At 40.3% G+C, this 22,988-nt stretch overlaps 1 protein-coding gene across 1 annotated transcript; it reads right to left on the reverse strand.

Annotated features, from left to right (window-relative positions):
- Positions 1-714: 714 nt before the first annotated feature.
- kif20a (kinesin family member 20A) lies at positions 715-22,031 on the reverse strand. The gene is made up of 19 exons (XM_056285014.1): positions 21,842-22,031; positions 21,506-21,682; positions 20,584-20,709; positions 18,713-18,832; positions 16,085-16,223; positions 11,457-11,632; positions 10,400-10,499; positions 9,789-10,001; positions 8,933-9,044; positions 8,753-8,827; positions 8,492-8,635; positions 6,275-6,443; positions 6,017-6,166; positions 5,279-5,418; positions 4,179-4,281; positions 3,589-3,784; positions 3,398-3,489; positions 3,087-3,224; positions 715-1,751 (listed from the first exon to the last, which is right to left on the reverse strand). Exons 1-19 carry the CDS (start codon positions 21,842-21,844, stop codon positions 1,389-1,391), a joined length of 2,736 nt encoding a protein of 911 aa, XP_056140989.1. The 5' UTR covers positions 21,845-22,031; the 3' UTR covers positions 715-1,388.
- Between the last annotated feature and the right edge of the window lie 957 nt (positions 22,032-22,988).

Below are 22,988 nucleotides of genomic sequence, written 5' to 3' on the forward strand. Positions count from 1 at the left end.
TCCAAATGACCTCATCAGTCTCAACTTACTGCAAGTATCCTCACCCATATAAACAATAGTGGCATGACTGAAAAAAAAAACCAAATGATGTTTTCGGTCGTTCACTTTGCGATTTTCTTACCTGGATTATTGAGCAAGCATTAAGACTTTTTTTGCAAAAAATTGTTCAATTGACATTTACTTTGGGTTCTGTTGGTTTACAGTGTCAAAGTAATTGAAATGGCTGTTTGATTAAATGTCGACCAGCCAGTCACGATTCATAAATTTTATAATGAAACACTGAAGGATTTCGTTTTACTGCTACTTCACAAGCTAATACTTGATAGACCTTAAAGAGGAGGAAAAAGACGGTGTTTTACAAGTCAAATGAGGGGCTGCTATTTAACCTATGTGCATTTATAGTCTTAGTGAATTGAATTTACTAAGAAACTACCAGTTTTTCAAAACCAATTTTGCCAATGTTATCGTATAATCAGCTATCAGAAGCCCTTAACACCAGTTGTGAAAGCCAGGGTAAAGGAACCAATTTCTGAAACATTACTTTGCCCTATATAAAAGATAATTTCAGATATCTTTAGAAATTAATGGTGCAGACTTTGGAGTAGTTAGTCCAGGGATCAGGTGAATGTGAATGATCATTCAGTTGGCCACATTTTGAGAGGCTGCCACTGGTGCTGAATAAATGAGGAAACTTTTTTTTTGTGTTATGTTCATGAAACATCTTTTTATTTCCCCACCATGTCAAGATTATGACATTTGCGTAAGTAAATTTGGTTTTTCTGTCCATGAACAACTCCATGGCCAAAGAGCCATCAAATTATCTTGTAAAACAACATTCCACAACACACAATGTGCAAAAGATACAAAATCCCATAAGTAGAAAATACAGGACTACATAAAACAGCATATCAAAGAAGAATTCCTATTCTTTAGTATTACAGGTTTACTACCGATCATAGATATGGTCCCTTATGTAAAAAATGGGACATGTATAGCAAAGACATATTAAACCTCATTTCACCTTCTGAGAACCATTTAAGGGAAGTTACAGGACTTCCCGTTCTGTGATAAGAGCAGTTAGGCGACGCATGCATTGCCCGAGGATATCTCAGCAGCAGTTGCTGAAGAAGTAGAAAGCATATCTCGTTCATTTCTGATGCTCACATTCTCTCGGCCACTCAGCACCATCCACTCCAAAACTCGCATTGCTATCCGTTAGGCTACTAATGGCCCCATGTAAAGCAAAGCTGTGGACATCAGGTTATAATAGAAATACATTTGGCAAGAAAACAGAGGTAAAAGCACCTGTTATATTAAAGGCACTTGATGCAGTGTTTTTATGTAATGTCGAAAAGGGCCACCACCCACATTCTCAAATTTCAAAGAGATCAGCACTTACCCCTCTGATTGCGAGGGGTAGGGGCAGGGCTAGGAGGTGGAGATTGTTGGCGGGAGCGTAAGATGCGTGAGTAAAGGCTGGGGTTTGCGTTCTCGCCAATACGAGTGTTACATTTGCGTGGAGTGCACATGGCAAAAGGAGAGGGGAAAAAAGCACGTTTCTCTGGGGGGAAGTTTTCACTGTTAGGCGCTGTTACCCCGCAACCCCTCTTCTTGCAAGATCCAGGCGTGGCAGAACCTGAAGGTGGCATTTGGGTCCGGGCACTCTGGAGCTGGGCCAGGCTCTCATCCTTCCGTCTGAGGTCAGCCATGACCAGCAGCAGGTTATTCTGAAGCTCCACCAAGATTTGGTCCTAAGAACAATTCAGCCATTCAAGGTTAGAAGGGATCACAACAGAAGGAAGTGAGGGTGAAGGACAGGCTGGGTGGTCGAGTGGAAAAAAAAAAGGTGAAAAGTAGTTCTTGAACATGCTTCTACATTCAAATCACTTGAACCCCTTGATTTAGTTTTGAAAAAGCTGTGAGTAAAGCACAGTAAATAGAAGTGGGCAAATGACAGATATAGAAGAGGGAGAGGGGACAGGGTAAAAATCAATGTTTTGATGTAAAACTATATAAACAATAAATGCTTCTTTAGACTTCACCCTGGATCAGACAACAGCTAACATTCAGGGCCTTACTTTTGTAAAATAAGAGCATTTACTACCCCAGCTCTTCTGGCAAGAATTCCAGGATCACATGCAGAGTCAATAAAAACACAATCATTGCTGCAACTCTTCTCTAACCAAACTTTTAGCAGAAGCGGATCCTGTAGTTTTGACAATATGAGATCTTGGTTTGACTGAACCTGGAAAGCAAATCTTACGTGCCAGGTTGCCAGTAGCAAGTATTGTTTTTTTTCTAGACCAATATGAATTTTGGCTAGCTGCGGTAGTAAGGGAAATTTTCCAGAGCTCTAAGATATTTATAGTACCGTAAATAGCCAAAATGTACTAGTAAGCAAGGTTTTGTATTCTATGGCATTGCTCCACCTTAACGTTATCATTTTGTGTGTGTCACTCTGCACAACACCACAGACCTTACATTTTCCATGTATGTTTCATGCATGTTTATGTGTGCCTCATTTTATATATCTCAAAATCAATGTGTTTTAATTTTTCAGTACTTTTGTGCCAGTAACCTGATTTATTGTTTGTCAAGAAAACATCTTGGCATATGATAGTGGTAGTCTTAAGAGAAATATCACTGAAAGCTCTTTTCGCTAAACAAACAAGCCAAACATCATAAGAGTAAATGTGTCTTTGTTCAGAACAGACATTTGAGCTTAACACTAAGCATAAAACCATGTGTGGATAACTTACTGCACTGTGTTTGCCTTTACCTTTGATTAATATCCCTGTACTCAGTAGCTACTCTTTTCACAGTTATACACATATCTACGCTGAGACTGGCTGCTCCTCTCCCATACTTTCTGATAGGTAAATCAAGTGTAGAGGTGTGGTTGAGCCTTAACTGTTTTAAGGGGTGGGATGGGCTCAAGTTACCGTGAAGGAGCCATTTCAAGAGACAGAATGAGGTCTTCAGATTAGATATCTTACCATGTAATTGGACTTACGTACCACTATGAACAGCATGAAAAGATGCTGTATGTTAGCTTCATTTTACCAAGACTTAGAAGAATGTTGTACCTGTTTGGCAAGTGTTCCATCTGCATCTATCAATGCCTGACGCAGCCTTTCTCCCCCTGTGTTTCGACAACAGGCTCTTTCACCAGACTGCAGGTTCATCCCCAGCCTCTGCAAGTGCAGGCGTAACTGACGGAGATTCTGTTGGAGAAACTCAAGTCAGAATCCTTTTTTCCATCGAGCCGACTTGGGTCAGAGTTGCAAAAACACTACTACAGGCAATCTTCAAGTTAGGTAGGGTGATATGTTACCGATATCTTCAATATCATTTACAGTAAACCATGTTATCAAAGTGTTAGAAAGTGGCCTCTGACCCTCTGGCCTTCCTTCAGTTTACGGTCAGCAGCTTGTGTGAAGGTGCCTGTTGGACCTGGTACAGATAGCTGCAGCTCCACTCTTCTAAGGTCTGTGGAACCAAGTGGAACAATGTCACCCAAATACCAGTTAGAACCACCCTCTTAAAAACAAAACTCAAAACAACTAAATTCTTTCTGTTTGACTGTACCTTGTGTTTTAGTGTGCAGCTCAGCACGACATTGATCAAGCTCGATGCTCATTTTGTTAAGTTCTGAGTTCAAAGCTAGGCGCTGAGAACGGCGAAGCTCCTCAGGGTTTGATTGTGGCACAGGTTGCGGGATTGGGTCGGCCTGGTTTTTTTCCTCTAGGGCAGCAGTGAGCGCTTCAATCTCTTGATCGCGTTCCTAAAAAAGGTAGCGGGGTGGAATGATTAAAATTTAATTTTCATTGCGCTGATAGGCACGCTGCAATAAGGAGCAGGGATAACAGGATAAATATAACATACACTCTTGCCTAGAAATACATGAATTATGTCAATTCCTGTTCATCAGTAAAGATTTTACGAAAAAGCATGGATGTGCTCAGCAATCGACAAATAGGCAAGGCAAAATTTTACCATAAAAAGGTTCATTTAAGTAGATTTCATGTGAGCGGTGCAACACAGTTAATGCCATTCATTTCTCATGGTAATATACACAATCTCATCATTTTCATTTCATTTTAAACTCATACTGAATGATTGGACTCTGGCCAGTGATTTGTACTCCTTTGGAAACCAAAACCACTGAGTTCCCTCACCTCCAATTCCTGGCTGTAGTACATCTTTAAATGTTTCTTAAGATTATCAATCTTATTTTCAAACTTCTCCTCAATCAGAGCCTTCTCCGTTTCTAAAGTTTCACTGCAGAGTGAGAAAACACATCACAAATTAGCATTCACTTGGCACTGATTTACACTCACACAGTATTGAAAATGCAGTCATCTGACAGTACTTATACAACATTTGTTTATGATCATACGATCTAATTGGCTGAGTTACATGGTATTTACTAAAACATCACAGAAGCCGCATCACTTCACCTGTATCATTCCACTTCTAACAGCTGATTTCAGTGACTGTCATCAAGTGTCTTATTCAACAAGGGGTTATTTCAAAATATCTATGAATTCAAGTCATCCCTTTAACTGGAAAATTTAAATAATTTCATTATTTAACTGAATAATGAACGGCTGTGAACAGATTACCATATACAACAAAAAAATAATTCTCTAAATAAAAAGCAGTTAGTGGTGTTTACCGGTGTTGCTATTTAACTTATACTTACTATGTTATCATCTATTTCAATGTTATTTGTAGTGTTACAAAGTGTTAATTTACAAATATACTAGTGACATTTGGTTCCACTTTGTTGGGTTGACTTGGTTGCATAGCAAGTGAGGTGGAACTGTATTTTTTTTGGAAATGTGAAAACATTTTAAGCAATATTTCTGGGTTTCTTTTCTTCACTTTGTAAACCTGTTTTGTAAAATCTATAGAACACTTAAGGTATTTTTTTACTGCAGTGACATCACGAATGATGACCTGTGGTACTTGTCAGTGTTCTATTGTTTAAGTAGGCCAGTAAGTTTCTGATAAATTAGCAGCTGCATACTGCACAGCAGTCACAGTTTTGCTTCTTCAGTGAAATTCAAAGACTGAACAACCTGTCAAACTATGAAAAAAGTTGATTTAATCCTAGCTGTTGAGCAACTGCATATTGGCCTCTGGCACTCAAATTGTTTTAACTGACCAAAAACTTGGTTGTTGGGAAGAGGATAATGGTTCCCAAGATAAAAATGAAGAAATCATAGAATTTGATATCCTAAAACTGACTGATCACGCAAAAAAATTTACATACCTGAAATTTTTCTGCATGGAAGAGATGACCTCCATTGTCTCAGAGACTACTTCCTCCCTCACACTGGCCTCAAGAGACATTTTCTCCTTACGTTGGCGGTACACCTCTCTCTTCAATACATTTATAGCGTATAGCAGCTCCTAAGCAAAGTTCACACTTTGTCAATATAGACTGGTGAATGTTAAAGGTACAACAATTGATACACACAGTGGCTCTCCGCCACACTATGGTCATTATTTTGGTCAGGATTCATGTTGTTCACGTTATTACTTGCAGATGAAAAACCAGCCGATGCCACACCACTTTAAATTCTTTTCGAAGCGATCTATTGTCTCCATTTCTCAAAAAGGTTCACACTACTGATCAATGGCAAGATGTCATGTTGTTCTCAGTAGAGTGCTCGTGTTGTAGCAGTCCTCCATGTAGCCATTAAAAAGGTTTTCGGCACATCTTAGCTCTTTGGAGAAAGAAGGCTGGTAAGGATGACAGGACTTTCTGCACACTTATTGGCTGACCTTCATGGAGGCTCATTCTAGACATTGATCTTCTAAATGAATTTTTGAATTGGATTTATTCAATTAGCGCCTCAAGGTGAGCAAAAACCAGACAAATGAGTTTACCAAAACTCTAAAATAAAAGTACATAAGTAAGAAAGGAGAGGCAGACATGGTGACATAAGTGGCGAAAATGTTCAATATTGCTATTTTGTATAAGAATGCATAAAAAAATTAAATGTACCTCAGTATTTAGCATGGAGATATCACCTTCATCATCATCATCATCACTCTCCTCTTCCTCCAGAATGTTGTCACTGTTAACAGGTGCTGGCTCACGCAATAGGGACAGTATGTATGCCACTCTGGTCTTCGTAGATGGGCCATGCACCAGCTGAAAGAGAAGAAATATAACACAAGGGTTAAAAAAAATTATCATAAACCACACTGAGCCTAAACATAACATCACAGCAGTATATGCACACAAAATAGGGATTTTTACTTCGGTAGCAATAGCAGAGAACTTGAGGGCTTGGAGAGTCTCATCGTAGATGGAGGCACATGGATTGATGTTCACCACCATGCTGGAGCTTCCTTGTCCAGTGAAGAAACCCTGAAGCACCCGGGTAAGTTTACTGTCCCTGAAAGGCACCACTTGAGGGGGTCGAGATCTGTTTGTGTGCAAAAATATAAAATAAATAAAAAAAACAAACAAATGAGACATACAACACACACACTGTGCTCTGTTGTTTGGCAGTTCTAGCATATCTTTTTTTCTGTAATCATAATGGAATTTACCCATCTTAATTTTGGTACGCTCAGTAACGCTGTCCCAAATACCTTGTTTTTGGCTTTCAAAGCTTTGCACAAATAATCAGCAAATAATCAAAGTTTCGATGGGGAGGGGTGGTGTGGGGCAGAAGCACATAAACTAGGGCTGTGCAATACGACGATATATATATATCGTGGGATGACAGAAAAAGTTTTATCATTTCATATTAAGCTCTATTGTTTACTTCGTTGCGTCGCAAACCACACTCTTTACGACAATATTTGTCATTTAGACAACCCGTTCCACTCTTTGCACAGCACAGACGCAGGCAGGAAACTTGCATGAAGGCAATACAAACATGGAGGACATATAACATAACATATGTGACACTCAGCTTTTTGGGGGTCATCTTGGCAAATTCTGAAATCATTCCAGAAGCTTGACATTTTGGACATCTTGCTAACCCAGCTGTAAGCCTGTCATGTGCTATCACTGTGTCTCACAGGTAGATCTGAGCTGCAAGGTAAAGTTCAAAATATCCTTGTCTTGTGCTGCATTCACATGGATTCAAACAGACGGAGCCACCTTCTGGACAGCATGGGAAAAACAAACAATCCTACGGAGCCGGACGGCAAAACGAAACACGCATGACGATATGTTGCTATGGTGATGTTGTATTGTTTACAATGGATTGAATAAAATATATTGAATAAAATTATTTCGCATATATTATGTAATTATTCTAGTGCATGTAGCCGTAAAATACAGCTTTCTCTTAATTTTTGGTAAAACAACAACCTTAATATCCAGGTGTTGTTGTACCGAAATTATTAGCTTTTTGTTGTCCAGATCACCCATGTTTTCTCCTTGTGGGAGGGAGCTACGTAGAATACAGTGGTAAAATCCGTCGCAGAGGATGGCAAAAAGTTAAAAAATATTTTAACTTTGGACGGCAATGTCGTCTACCGTTACCATTGAAGTCATTCTCTGCTGGCCTCAACTTATTTTACTGTCCTGCTCTCATATCCACTAAAAATGACATCCGGGGCATTCGGGTAGCGTAGCAGTCCTATTCCACTGCCTACCAACACGGGGATTGCCAGTTCGTATCCCCGTGTTACCTCCGGCTTGGTCGGGCATCCCTACAGACACAATTGGCCGTGTCTGCGGGTGAGAAGCGGGTGGTATGTGTCCTGGTCGCTGCACTAGCGCCTCCTCTGGTTGGTCGGAACGCCTGTTTGGGGGGTAAAGGGAACTGGGGGGGACTAGTGTGATCCTCCCGCGTGCTACGTCCCCCTGGCAAAACTCCTCACTGTCAGGTGAAAAGAAGGGGCTGGCGACTCCACATGTATCGGAGGAGGCATGTGGTAGTCTGCAGCCCTCCCCAGATCAGCAGAGGAGGTGGAGTAGCGACCAGGGCAGCTTGGAAGAGTGGGGTAATTGGCTGGGTACAATTCGGGAGAATAAACAAATAAATAAATAAATTAATTAATTAAATGACACGCGGTTAGCTGTCTACCTGAATGCATGTGAGTGCAGCATTAGAAGAGCAAATTAGTGTTTCCATGTAAAAAAAAAAAAGAAAAAAGTTTGATTATTGCCAGGGCTATTTTTGGAGTGTCAATAGGCACTAAAAAAGGGAGCATTTGATTACTGGTTTTGGCTTTGAATACTGTGTGAACGATGAAAACATTGAAATATGTGGGTCAGTCCTAATTGTTTTTGACATTGTAGGAACATTTTGAGAGACGGGAAAACACCAGAGAGGAAGCCAGCAGCTGCATGCTTGTTAAAGAAAATGGAGGTCTGGGTGCAAATCTGTTTTTTTTTTCTGATTTGCAACTTTTTTTTGTGTGTGTACCGGTACTGCAGTTATTCTGCATTTTCGAAATGTTTGAGAAGCAACCATTGTATTTTTTCACACCAAGTGTTTGCTGATAAGTGTACCTGTTGCTCTGGTTGTGCCTCAGAGCAGAGATACAACGACTTAGGGTATGAAGGGAGGTGTTGATGTTGGTGGCCTCCTTCATCCTCTCACCGTTGCACTGGTATTTGCAGCGTTCAGAGCCAGCCAGGTCACACACAGTCAGCCTGAAAAACGAGGCAGGGAAGGTCATTCATTTTATCAATTTCACAAAAACAGTGAATATCAGGGCTCTAGAACCTGACAGAACTGAAGTCTAGGGGCTGGTTGAAGAGGACTCTTACTCGCTGATATGTGTAGTCTGACCAGGGCTCAACTGTGGGTAGACGTGCACAACACGGATGGAGAAAATGCTGTGGCTGCAAAGGGATTGGGTTATTAACAAAAGATTGTAGTCAGAGGGGGAAAAAAGTTGAAAGACAGCTGCTGCAATGAAAAAGTATTGTTTTATCATGAGATCCTACCTCCGGCTGGAGTTTTTGTTAAGATGAGTGCTAGCAAAGCTCTGGTTACGACGACCAGCCCCCAGAACCCTCCAAGCTTCCTCTGCACTGCGGACCTGGACCCAGGTGAGGTCTGTTAAAAGAGAAGGCTGAACACTCAGATGATGACATACAGCTAATGTCAGTAATTCACATAAATACACTTAGTTCGAGATGAAGTAGGCATACACGAAAGAGGGGAAACACACAGACACTACAAAGGCTTTTGCTGTGCAGAAAACTATTATGGCTTTCAACATGTGTTGAAATTGTTAGCGGTGATGTGTTGTGTCATGTACTGACTACCAAGTGCTATCATCCTACTACTAATTTAATTTAAGTTAGTAGTAGGATGACTAGCAACCACTAGCAAGAATTTAATTATGTGTACACCAGCACATGTAATGAATTACTGCATCCACTAATACCATCTCAGAATTTATGCCATAACCATCAACAAGGCTGAGTAAATGAAAACGGCTTATGAATAATGTGAAGCAGACATGCTTTTAAGAAAATAACCAAAGATGGATTAAATTAATTCTTCAACAATTCCTCTTCAGGAAACATCTATTTCTGAAACTGTGTTTCTCTACCCAAAGACATTGTGACAAAAATACAGACATGACATGGAGAGAGTAAAAGAGAGCTTCTAGGCCATTTCCTTCTTTAAGAAGTGGGGCAAACATCAAATGAAACAGATGCCAGAAATAGATTACAAAGTTAATGAGATCTGGCTGCAAAATACTCAAGACTAATTCATCATAGAATACACTGCAAACCGTTTAGTTTAATGAGCTATGAATATTAATTATTCCTGTGGATGAGTGAAAGTTACCCTTCACGTAGGGGTTGCCCTGTTTGTCGTCACTTAGCCGTAGGGTGGCCCTCTTCCTGGGCTGCAAAGAGGGTGGAGCCTCCAGTAGATCATAGAGGAATTCATTGTAGATCTCATAGAAAGAAACCCAGACAGAGAACCGCACCTCCTCCTCTAGGTCATCTCCCCCACTATGCGAAAGGCTGTCGAGCTCCAAACACACACTGTCAGAATCTGAAGGGAAAGGGTCTCCATAAACACTAGATACAAAAACAGTACGTTTGACAACTGTAGTATCAACATAATGGGATATTATAGTGTGCCCATGTCAACAGGGTCATACAGACATCCCTGAATGAATCTCACTGATTTCCAAGTATATTTAAGAGCAGGAGTGCAAAAACATTCTTTTATGCATGGAGCTCCAAGTGCCAAGAATGTACATGTGAAATAACCTGCATGCCCAATTCATTTTCCTATTGACAATGATTACAAATGGAAATAAACAGGTAAAACACAAAGCTCCTTAATATAAGGAGCTTTGGTGTTTCACATAATGGAGATTAATGATAACTCAGCGGCAGCCCAACTATAAACTTAGCTACTGCAATGAATCAGACCGTCAGCCTCACCCTCGAGTTGTGTGGCAATGTGACTTGTTGTGGAGAGTCCTGCAACCCCACTATCGCAAGTAGAGCTTGTTCCACCTCGACGAGAGCTCGAGCACTCATCCTGTCACAGATACACGAAAAAGGTCTAAATTAAGACATGTTTACACAAAGAGACAAACTCCAGTTCTCCCCCTGCCCCATTATAGGCATTCAGTACGTTTACATGATAGAAAAAGTCGATCTATTGCGTTAGTCCACTAAAACTGGACTTTTAAAATCCATGTAAACGTGTTAGTCTGACTGAAATCGTAGTAAATTGAATTTCTTGAAGTCGGACTAACACACCTAGATAATGCGATTGGGGATCAATTTACTGTGGCATGTATACGCTTCAATAGGCCCTGAACTGGCCCGCTTGCCAACTTGTTTGTCACTTGTTTGGTATGTGACGCAATAGGTCAACCAGAAGAAGGTCCAATAGCAACCAGCTTAAAGGGGGCATATCGCCACCTATCGTACCGAGGTCGGACATACTTCCGCCAATAAATCGATTGTCCCCCGGTTCTTGTATACTGGGACAACGACAGTAGTCCAATTACATGGCCTAATTGAGCTATAACCGTAGCTCGACTTAACTGCATGTAAACGCAGTGATTGTTTTTAGTGATCTGTATGTCAGTCAATAACTTGGTCACAGCAAATTATAATATAAGAAAATATATGGAAAGGTGGGCAATGGGCCCTAGAAGAACTGATTAAATTTTGGAGGCAACTGTGTTAAGATCATATAAGGGGTCATAATTATTTTTTTGGCCATAACTTTGCAAAAACCGGTTTAATTTACATTCAATAGACGCCAAAGCGGTTAGCTTTTTATTATAAAGATATACTCATATCAATTGCTATATTACGAAATGCATCGTTTTGAAGATCGTCAGCAGGCAAAGAACAGGGATGGGGTTCATTGTGCCCGGCACCACCTATTTTTCCCCCAAATCAATTTACTGGTTAATTATGGCTGCTGAAATAATGTCTACAAACTGCAGTACATTTAAGACCGAATGGTTTGTCAACTCACCTCTTTGAGAAGAGATTCTCTGCGGAGCTCCTCCACCCTGACCTCACTGGGGTTGAGCTGTCTTATATCCTGGTACATCACAGGCTTCAGATCCATAGATCCATACAGACGGCCCTGCAGTTTCCTGAACATAAACACCAAAGCCCTGGGCAGTAGGCCTGCCTCTCGACCGGTACCTGCGAGTCAAGTCACATTTACATTTTAGGTATTTCACTGAAGCTCCTTATCAAGAATGACTTATAACAGGCCAACAGGAAAATAAGCATCGATTGCTACATCGTGAAATTACAAGAGTCCGTTGTCAGGGTTTTAATGTAGTAACAATTTTCCTGTGACCATAGAATGATCATATCAGACAAATGTACTTAAGAGAGAAAATACAGATAGAGGAAAAAAAAAAAGTTAATAAATCATACTAAAATTTTTCTTGGCATTTTAGCTGTGTGCATTTAATAGAGCAATCATTTAAGCCTTTAAAAACCACAACATATCGACAACAGGAAGCTCAGTATAGTCAGACATGTCTTCATATGTGCCACAGAAAACTGGTTGCAAACTGTGCTTCAGGCCTATACCTAGTTAAAATTATTTCATTTTGGAGACTTCTGGTTATGCGATATAGGTAGAGTATGCAGGCTCCCTCAGTCATACATCCTCTACCAACATCGAATTACTTTTTGACAAAACTTGTTTTACCTAGCTTTTTCTTTGAGACTTTGACAAATACGGCCTAGTAAAATGTACTTTAGAGATATCTTGCGAAATGAGCCGCTGTAAACATGCCAAACCAGCAAGTAGCGTCAACAAAACTCCAGCTAGTGCCAACTGTGCATATGCCAACATTTCCAAAAAAGCTTCAGAGAAGCTAGCAGTGTTTGCTGACAACCCTTCGACAACAACAGAAACCAGAGATACCACAGCTGCTATGCTCATTTCCATGGATCAACTGTCTGCAGAATTCGAAAAGCAGAGGAGGTCACTTAGGGATGATGTTTCTTCCCTGATCCAAGAGTCCACTAAACCCCTACAAGCCTCATTGGACTCCTTGCAGGCGACAGTGAACTCGTTCCAAAATCGTCCTACCTCTGTGGAGTCTGTAACCGGTGACAACTTTTAACATTTAACTGCAGCCGAGTCCACCATCAAAATGCTCCGAACCCAGAACCTGTGTCTGCAGGACCAGATAGACGGCCTCGAGAAATGATTGCGGAAGGGCCTATCTCTGTGTACTGAACATTCCTGAAGGCAGTGAGGATGGTAAACATCTGATCAAGTTCATGTCGGAGATGCTGATGCAAAAGATGGGTCCTAATGTCTTTTCTGCACCGCCTGGGCTGGAGAGAGCACACCGGACCCCGACCTCCAAATCCGCCCGAGGAACATACCCAGCATGCTCCTGGTTTGCTTTACCAGATTACAGCAGAAGGAAGATACACTGCGCTGGGCCAGGAACCATGAGCTGAAGTACCAAGGAGCTGTTATAAGGGTTAATCAAGACATCAGCACAGCACTCACTAATAAGTGGGCCGCATTTAACGGCATCAAACAAGCTCTGTAGCAAAAGAACGTGCGGTTTCACCTATTGCACTTGGCCCAGCTGCGTGTGATGTATGGCGACGACTTGCACACCTTCGACTCCCCCGATGAAACTCTGAAGTTCTACAATCTGAAGATAGCTAAAAAGTAGGCTAGCAAAACGGCTGTTTTGAACTACATTGGTTGGAGACAGTTGATTGCCTGGACTGATTTGAAAATGGGTAGGGTTATGCTTACAATTTGAACTCACCCTCTCAACAGCCCTGGGACTGAAGGTATGGTCACTCTCGCTGTATTATTGCTGGGCTACGTTAACTCATCTATGTTCAGCTTACTCATTATAGAGACATCGCCTACTTTTTTTCTTTTGTATTGCCATCATAGGTTGTGCTTGCATACATATACTGATTGTTCACCTGGCCTACAGATGTTATTCTGTTCTATTTTTCATTTTATTTTTTTCCTTGAGTATAATAAGTTGTTAATATTTCATTAGCTGGGAGCCTTCTTCATTGAAAGAGTCAGGTTGCATTACAGGAAGGTCTTGGGAATAGGGCTATGTAGCCTGAAGCTTGCCTCAGAGAGAGGAACAAGTATAGGCTCAGTTTTAGTTTTGTTCGTGTTTGGGATGTGGGACAGGGTTATGGGAAGGGGCACCCCTAGTTTTTTTTTTTACAATGTGTACTCTCTTTTTTTTCTCCTTAGATAGGTTATTCATGAGGCTGTGCATTCTATTACAACCACTTATTTATCTTGTCACTGTCATCAGTGTTACTCTACCGTTCCTGGCTAAATATGGAAAATAGAACTAGTGAGGCCGGTGTACAATTCATCAGCTGGAATGTAAAAGGTTTAAATGGGTCTGTAAAAAGAGCTAGAATATTCAATCACCTTAGATATTTAAATTTTGAAATTGCATTTCTTCAAGAAACTTACCTGTTGTGGTTAAAGGTCAAGTCAGACTACAAAAAGGTTGGGTGGGCCATGTGTTTCACTCGAATTTAAATTCCAGAACATGTGGAACAGCTATACTGATACATAAAAAATTTCAGTTCAATGCATCCAGTTATTTCAGATCCCCAGGGACGTTATGTTATGGTGTCTGGGCTCCTTTTCCACATACTTGTCATTTTGGTTAATGTTTACGCCCCAAATTGGGATGATGATAAATTCATAGAAAGAGTCACTTCATTAATACCAGATTTGAACCACAACAATTGATCTTTGGTGGTGATCTGAACTGTGTAATTAATCCAGTATTAGACGATTTTAATCCTAAATCCACAACCCCTTCAAAAATGGCACAATCTCTGTCTCACTCTTTATGATCAGATAGCAGGTGTCGACCCTTGGCGGTCCTTATTTCCACAAAATCAATCCTTCTTCTTTTCTCCAGTTTGTCATTCATATAGTAGAAAAGACTGTTTCTTCATTGATAGAACATTTCTACCCTATGTCACTAAAACTGAATATTTGACTATAATTGAATCAGATCACGCCCTGGGTTACTAGCTATCACATTTCCTCTTAACAATTTGGAACATTCTCCTTGGAAATTAGAAAACTTTATTGGCTGATAAAGCCTTTTGTGTATTGATATCTAAAAAAAAAAAAAGATGACCATATCAAATCCAATAAAAAAGATAATATTTCCCCATTGTTGCTTTGGGAAACATTGAAAGCTGTAATCAGGGGTGAGATTATATCATATTCAGCTAGATTAAATAAGATGCAAAGACTTGAACAGGACAGTACTGATATGGAATTTTTTTTTTATAATCTCCAAGCTCCTTCTAGCAACGCAGTTCATAGGACTGAGACTGAACTTCCACTACAAAAGACAGAAATCATTAAACTTTGCCTGATGACCTAAGATATTTAGTCATATAGACCACAGTAGGCCTATATAATGTTTCACAAATAGAAATGTTTAAACATATTTATTTATTTATTTTTCCTTTCCCATATCTTTATTTTTTTCCCTTATACACCAATTACTAGGAATTGTATATTCTAGGGATATACATATTGTGGATTTTGTATTTAAATTGTTTCTGCCCTGGACTGATGTATGAATGCAATCATGTATGACTGGAATCGTGAATATATATGTACACAGTGACATTGAACATGGCTAAATGTGACCTCTTTCACATGTAAATGTATGTATTACTATTATTATGCATGTGTTATTATCTTGTTTTCTTTTTCAGCTTCTCTGGATGGGTGCACTCCATGTTTAGGTGGGCGGGAAGGGTGGGTGGTTGGGGTGTTTGTTTAAAAGAAAAAGGGAAATAGTCTAAGTACATGCCTGTTGTATTTTGTGCTTGTTAACATTTCCAAATAAAAAGATAATTAAAAAAAAAAATTCATTTTGCACTACCACAAATATGTTCCCCTTTCTATATCCACTGTTCCTTGATTTTCTTCTTCTTCTGAGGTTCTACTGGGCTTCAGCACTTCCTTACCCCACTGGACTAAGTTGAAACCCAGTGATTAAAACTCAGTAAATTAGAAAACCTCTCAATGCCAAAGTGATCAATGAAATATCTGTATGATTGTTAACAATCTCCGACAACACATTTAATAATGTCTGGTTAAAATAAATAAATAAATCAGCCCTTTTCAATGTGGTTGATTAATATAAAGGTTATCAAACACAGTAAATTCCAGTTTCAAAAACACCTTGCTCAGTACACTGGTGAGACACAAAGCTACTGTCATAAGAGGCTTCTATTTTCTGCAAGCCTTGACACTAACATTGAAATCACAAAATGATTTCAGTGTTTCAAACACTGCATAAAAATCAATCCTGGGCCCTGTGATGCTGTCTGTAATCAAGTAATTAAATACTTGTGGTGTCGGTGTCTTTGATACCCTCATATGACTTCAGCCAACTGCAGTGGGTTTTTAAGACAGCATAGATTTTCTTCTTCTATGTGGCCATAGGATGTTTCTTGTTTTTTGTGGAATTTAACAGCAAGGCAATCAGTTTTAACACCCTCAGGAAACACCAACATGTTTTCAGCTCAAAATGCAAAAATAAATGTTTAATATATCTTTATTATGTTTGAAAAAAAAAAAAAGCTTACCCTGAATGGTATAGGTCTTTCCAGAGTTGGTGACACCATAAGTGTAAAGGAGTCTGTTCTCCCCTTGAAGCACATCACTGACCATCTTCTTCATCGTGCTCTCAAACAACTCCTGCTGCATGGTCATTGGGCTAAAGATCTAAAAAAAATAAAAATAAATAAATAACAGCTTCTGTGAAATTTGAGGATGTTCATACATTTTTTATTTCTATTTTTTATATCTAAGTGAGTGTGTTACTGCATTTCCCTGAATGTGAACCATATGAATTACCGCTGTAAAATATGAACATCAAACAAATAGTTTTGTCAGGTCATGTATTAGTGTGAGTTCAGCCCAAGGACACACTATTTTAATTAGACCTTATTTTAATGTGCTTTGGTTAACCATGTTTTTAAACGTGCTTCATAAATAAAACTAATGAATAAAAAAGTTCCCTGATCATCAATAAACATTTTTCTATCAATAACAACACCACCAATTATTATTTTATATCAATTATAATAAAAACCAGATCCTTATGCAAACCAATAAAGTTCTTGAGCAGTAGCTGCTAAACAATAGGACTTTCAAGTGATACAAAGGAATTGTGAAAATTTTTGGTTTAGTTATTGCTTTAAATTAAGTCATGTGACAGTTGCATGCTCATGTTCTTCAAAGCAAATCTAAATGTGACAGAAAATGCAGAACAGGAAGTGTTCATTTCATAGTACAAAATTCCCCACTTCTACCATCAACATCGACATAATCAGTGAGTGTATGGTAATCGAAAATGCATCAAATCAGATTTTATAAACTTATTTATGTGCAGACCTATTGTATGTTTTAGGGTTGGCCAGGGTCACACCATGGCAATTGTTCTATATGGTTATGTTGTGTAAATATACACTCACCGGCCACTTTATTAGGCACACCTGTCCAACTGCTCGTTAACGCAAATTTCTAATCAGCCAATCACATGGCAGCAACTCAATGCATTTAGGCATGTAGACATGGTCAAGACGATCTGCTGCAGTTCAAACAGAGCATCAGAATAGGGAAGAAAGGTGATTTAAGTGACTTTGAACGTGGCATGGTTGTTGGTGCCAGACGGGCTGGTCTGAGTATTTCAGAAACTGCTGATCTACTGGGATTTTCATGCGCAACCATCTCTAGGGTTTACAGAGAATGGTCCGAAAAAGAGAAAATATCCAGTGAGCGGCAGTTCTGTGGGCGAAAATGCCTTGTTGATGCCAGAGGTCAGAGGAGAATGGCCAAACTGGTTCGAGCTGATAGAAAGGCAACAGTAACTCAAATAACCACTCATTACAACCGAGGTATGCAGAAGAGCATCTCTGAACGCACAACACGTCGAACCTTGAGGCAGATGGGCTACAGCAGCAGAAGACCACACCGGGTGCCACTCCTGTCAGCTAAGAACAGGAAACTGAGGCTACAATTCGCACAGGCTCACCAAAATTGGACAATAGAAGATTGGAAAAACGTTGCCTGGTCTGATGAGTCTCGATTTCTGCTGCGACATTCGGATGGTAGGGTCAGAATTTGGCATCAACAACATGAAAGCATGGATCCATCCTGCCTTGTATCAACGGTTCAGGCTGGTGGTGGTGGTGTAATGGTGTGGGGGATATTTTCTTGGCACACTTTGGGCCCCTTAGTACCAATTGAGCATCGTGTCAATGCCACAGCCTACCTGAGTATTGTTGCTGACCATGTCCATCCCTTTATGACCACAGTGTTCCCATCTTCTGATGGCTACTTCCGGCAGGATAACGCGCCACGTCATAAAGCTCGAATCATCTCAGACTGGTTTCTTGAACATGACAATGAGTTCGCTGTACTCAAATGGCCTCCACAGTCACCAGATCTCAATCCAATAGAGCACCTTTGGGATGTGGTGGACCGGGAGATTCGCATCATGGATGTGAAGCCGACAAATCTGCAGCAACTGCGTGATGCTATCATGTCAATATGGACCAAACTCTCTGAGGAATGTTTCCAGTACCTTGTTGAATCTATGCCACGAAGGATTAAGGCAGTTCTGAAGGCAAAAGGGGGTCCAACCCGGTACTAGCAAGGTGTACCTAATAAAGTGGCCAGTGAGTGTATGTTGGTATATAAAAAAAGCCACTATAGTTGGTGGCTGTCCCTGTAAATTTTGGTAGGAGATTCTAAATTCCAGTAAGATGGTTGAAAACTACCTTTGCGTAGATTGGATAGATTTGGGTTATGATAAAGGTAGGATGGATGGCTGTCAGTCAGGTTAATATTCTATGCAAAAAAACTGATTTGAGCGCAGTCTCGTTTGATATGAACCAAGTACAATAATTAATGAACTGTAAACAAGCAGTTGGATCAATTGGGTTTTGTATTAAAACCAGCTTTAGTCAAGGAATTAAGTTAGCCAGTTAGAAACAAAGAAACATGACTTGAATTAAGTTAATCAGTGAAGGCCAAGTGCTCATAACAAGTGCTGCATTTGAGTAAATTTGAGATTTTGCTGGTGCCTACTAGTAATCCTTGCAATGTTATTAGTACACCACTTATTTAGGTTACCCATTTCCACCTACCCCTCAATACCACCAACCAACATTTTTTTGTTAAAACATTTAAAAGTGTATGTCCACTACCTTGGTGAAGGAAAACTTGTGCATGCTCTGTCCGATGCCTCTCTCCGCATTCCTCATGTTCTGAGAGTCATTTGGAGCTTGGAGCATCAATGTTTCGTCATTTTGGATGGTCACACAACCCTAAACCAGGAAAAAAAAGAAAAGGCCATAAAACATTTTATGATGGTTTCACATTTTCATTGTTTCAGCTGTTTAAGTGATCTAACCCACAGTTTTTGTTAAAGTGGAAACACTTTACATTGTCATCAACATGGCACTGCGGATGGTTCTGCCTCCTCTTGTACTTTTTCTGTTTTTGTTTATTTTAAGTTAAGGCCATTTTTAGTGACTAAACCATTTTACTCACCACAAGAGGTTTAATCATTTATTCTGGCTGGTGTCTATATTCTACCCCAGGCCTATGTTAAAGAGGCGTTAAAACACTTGGCTGATCAAACTACAAACATGGAGTGCAATTATCCAGACTCCCTTCTCATTATCCTTGGGGATTTTAACAGAGCAAACCTCAGCCACAAACTGCCAAAATACAGACAGCAGGTTAAATGTCCCACCAGGGACAAAAACACTGGACCATTGCTAAACAGTATTAAAAGACGCCTATCGCTCTGTCCCCCATGTAGCCTTGGGACTCTCTGATCACTGTCTGATTAATCTTTTCCCACATCTTATACAGCCAGAAACTAAAATCTGCAAAGCATGTGGTTAAAACTTTGAGGAAATTGACAGAGGAGCTCCAGGTGTACCAATGACTGCACTGATTTTGGGTGTTTTTGAAGCTGTTTCTACAGACCTGGATGAACTTACCGAGACTGTGACATCTCCAATTAGCATGTCTTTATGCACACTCAATAATCCAGGTAAGGAAATCAGAGAAAGTTGAATCAATTCATCTGGACACAACATTTAACTAAGAGAAACATTTCGTCACTCATCCAAGTGACTTCTTCAGTCTCAACTGAATGCAGGTAACCCCACCCTTATAAACAGCACAGTGGCATAACGACTGAAATCATCAATCGGTTTCATATGCAAAATGCCGTGACCATTAACTAGAGTTACAATGGCCATGTGTACTATTCATAGAGGATTGGGGAATATTTGCAATCAAAGCACTGTAAAATGGCGACATATGCACTCTTAGCTCTCATTATCCCCAAGGATAATGTGAAGGGAGTCTGGATATTTTGTGCTCCTTTCCCCGTCATCAGCCCCGGCAAACCCCATACAGAGCTGCTGCTGCTCCAACTAAAAGCTTGGTAAAACTTTCCAGTTCAATGAAAAACAGTAAAAAAGTTTGACCAGTAAGCTAGTCAGAGATTTAAAAGTTCTTCCCTGCTGAATGTGATCAGAGTGAGAGCTGGAAACTAAACAAACAAACAAAAACAGAAAGTACTAGAGAGTGCAGAACCGAGGCTGCTGTCTGTGGTGCCATCATGTCATGAGACTTCTTGATTTGCTCACTTACCCAAATCACCAACATCACTGCAAGTTGATGCTATTTTGTAGCAGCAGTCACCTGAAGCCCCGCCTACCACCATAGCGACTGGTTTCTTTAAAAATGGAAAAACCCCCCACCTGTTTCTCTTACTATCCAATTCTGTTAATGATTCAGCCAGACCCTCCTCCTTGAAGTAAGATCTGGCTAGTAAGACTAGGCAATTACTGATGTACACTGGAAAAAGATTCATGATCTTGCAAATGAAGAGGCAATGTGAATGCAATGAGAGAGTGCTCTCATTGCATTCTCTATAGTTACCATGTCTACTTTGTAATCAAATTTGGTTCACTTTAGACCAACTCTATTTGAAAAACCAAACTTGATCCAAGATACCTAATGTAGTGCAAGCGAGAGATATGAATCAGGTTGTTACCTGCTCTTCTCCCTTCTCCTTTTCTTTTTCAGTGAGTGGCCGGATGCGCAGAAAAACTTTCAGTCTTTCAGCACTCCCACCATTGTTGCTTTGTAGTCTTGACACTCCAGGCTTTGCTACTGCATTCTAGAAAAATTAAGAAAATAAGATGGCTGTGGAGTAACTGGAATGTTTTTTAAAAAAAAGTGCTGTGGAGCAAAGGAATGTTAACTTTTTATAGTATCGCTATAATTTTGTTGTCATATATAAAGAGGTTTCTAGCCCTCTTGCTAATTATTGATTAGTCTGAGTAGTTTTGATTACACAATCTAAGTAAACACCACCCTCTGGCATTCAGGAAAAAAATAGAAAAATGTTTATAAGCTATTTTGCTATTTTAAGAACAATTAAAAGCTCTTGTGGAAAGAAAGGTGTTGAAAGAAACTGGGCTACAAAACAAACCTCATGGGGGCATCTTTAAGATCAGAGAAATTCATGTTCTTGAGAGAACATCTCTGTTTGAACATGCCCATAATAGGTTAGTTCTGAACGTGAGGGAAGAAGGGATCATTTGCAGTAAGTAGTGGTTAAAATTTCCGTCTTTTCCACTCACAGGTTATCATATCATATGGCCCGAGAAGACATTGAATGTGCTGCATAAGACATTTGGAGTACTTCTATTGTCATTTATTACCAAATGTTGGAACTTTAATGGACAGACCGCTATTTGCGTCAATTGTTTAGAAGAAAACTGCTCTTGACATTTTGTTAGACAATAACACCTTGAGTGTTGTATGGAAACAGAACACTAATCCAGGTTTCTATTGGCATGACGAAGAATAGATAATGACAGAATTTTAATTTTAGGGGTGAACTACATCAACTCCCCCCAATAACACATCAATATCACAGCATGAGACAGAATAAATATGTTAACCCTTACCACATCTAAAATGGACAACTGGGTTTCCAGGCCTGGAGAAATGATGGAAAGCTCCGGCAGACGTGGTCTTGTGGGCACTCCCAGCTCTGCTGCTGTGGACTCAAACACAGCCAATTCCTCCTCCTCGTCTGATGGAGATCCAGTCGGTGGAGTCAAAAACAATGCCATGCTTGTTTGCTGAAAGGAAGGCCTGTCTCCATTAGTCTAACTTCGTTGAAGAAATTAAGTGCCCACATCAAATTTTGGACGTGGAAGAAGAAAATTTGTTGTTCTGACTGCATTTTAGAGTCACCTTGTACCCACTTCACCACAAACTATTCTTTGTACACAACTCACCATCTGCACCAGGGCAGCTTTTTCCACAAGTAAAACATCGAACTAAAATTCAAGATCTTTACTGAATTTGTTTAAGTTGCGGAAGTGACTGGTGGAGACCACATCAACTGTGGGGACTTGCTCATCTCCAACAGGTGGCATGCGTTTGGTCGTGTCTGTCTGCGGCTAATCCCGCAAACTAGTGGACCTATCAACCTAATTTTAACTCGGGCAGCAACAACGCCCACTTTATATTCCACAACGAGTGTTGATAATAAACGAGGTGTCGATCCTATTTCGCAAACCAGCAAATAATTCACTGCCGATCTCAGCACAGGGGAACTGGAGGAACACTGGATGAACCGAAAATAACTCACTTCATTCACTTCGCCGCCATGTCTGTTTAACTGACACCATGACGGGATTAGACGCGGAAGTGCCAAAGACGCTTTATAATGAATCCCACGGCACTTCTAAGCAAGACACGCCCCGCGTAGTATTCAAGCGCTAATGTTGGCCAGCACTCGTTGCCTCCGTTGGTTGGGTTGGTTAAAATGAGGAAACCTAAACGCCTGGATGCTGCACGGAGCGTGTTTTGCCCAGACTTGCCGTGGGATTAACCAGTGCTGCAAAAATACAATTTCAAGAGCAGGATTAATCAGTCACAGCTGGAAATCACCTCAGTAGCGACAATACATTATTTCCCATGGCTGAACTGTTTTCTTACAGTTTTATTACCGCTTTAGAATGAATTAAAAGCCACAACGGTTAAACACGTCTTAAATCTTTCGGTAAGGGCCCCTTCTCCCGGTAGATGGTTTGAAGGAGAGATACGCCTGGCGGAGAGCTGCACCCTACTCAGTGCAATCTTCTGCTTGTTTTTGAGCCATGTGATTGTGCGTGTGCAATCCGGTTACTGAGTGACATAAAGGAAGATCTGATGGCGATACTGCAATCGCTGCTGTGGTGTGCGTTGTGACTGTTGACGATTAACCGTCTCGTTAGTGTTGACCCAGCGGTGCGTGATAGAGTATCTTGTATGTGGCTGTGTGGAGGGCGGAGGCAGTTCGTTACTGAAAGCCTGACTCAAACGCTACTAACTACAAGTAATGTTTGGAAGTAAACTGGCGTTATGACACATTTGTAGCTATTTACGTTTCGTAGCACA

Source organism: Lampris incognitus, chromosome 8 (genome assembly GCF_029633865.1).
Source record: "Lampris incognitus isolate fLamInc1 chromosome 8, fLamInc1.hap2, whole genome shotgun sequence".
Classification (NCBI taxonomy): Eukaryota; Metazoa; Chordata; class Actinopteri; order Lampriformes; family Lampridae; genus Lampris; species Lampris incognitus.

Bases quoted from the DNA above. Each gene is read 5' to 3' on its own strand.
- kif20a (XM_056285014.1), bottom strand. The intron at 18,833-20,583 runs GTAACAACCTGA...TTCCTGGTTTAG, and splicing joins AGGAGAAGGGAGAAGAGCAG to GGTTGTGTGACCATCCAAAA. The intron at 6,444-8,491 runs GTACACTTATCA...GCACACAAACAG, and splicing joins AGGCACAACCAGAGCAACAG to ATCTCGACCCCCTCAAGTGG.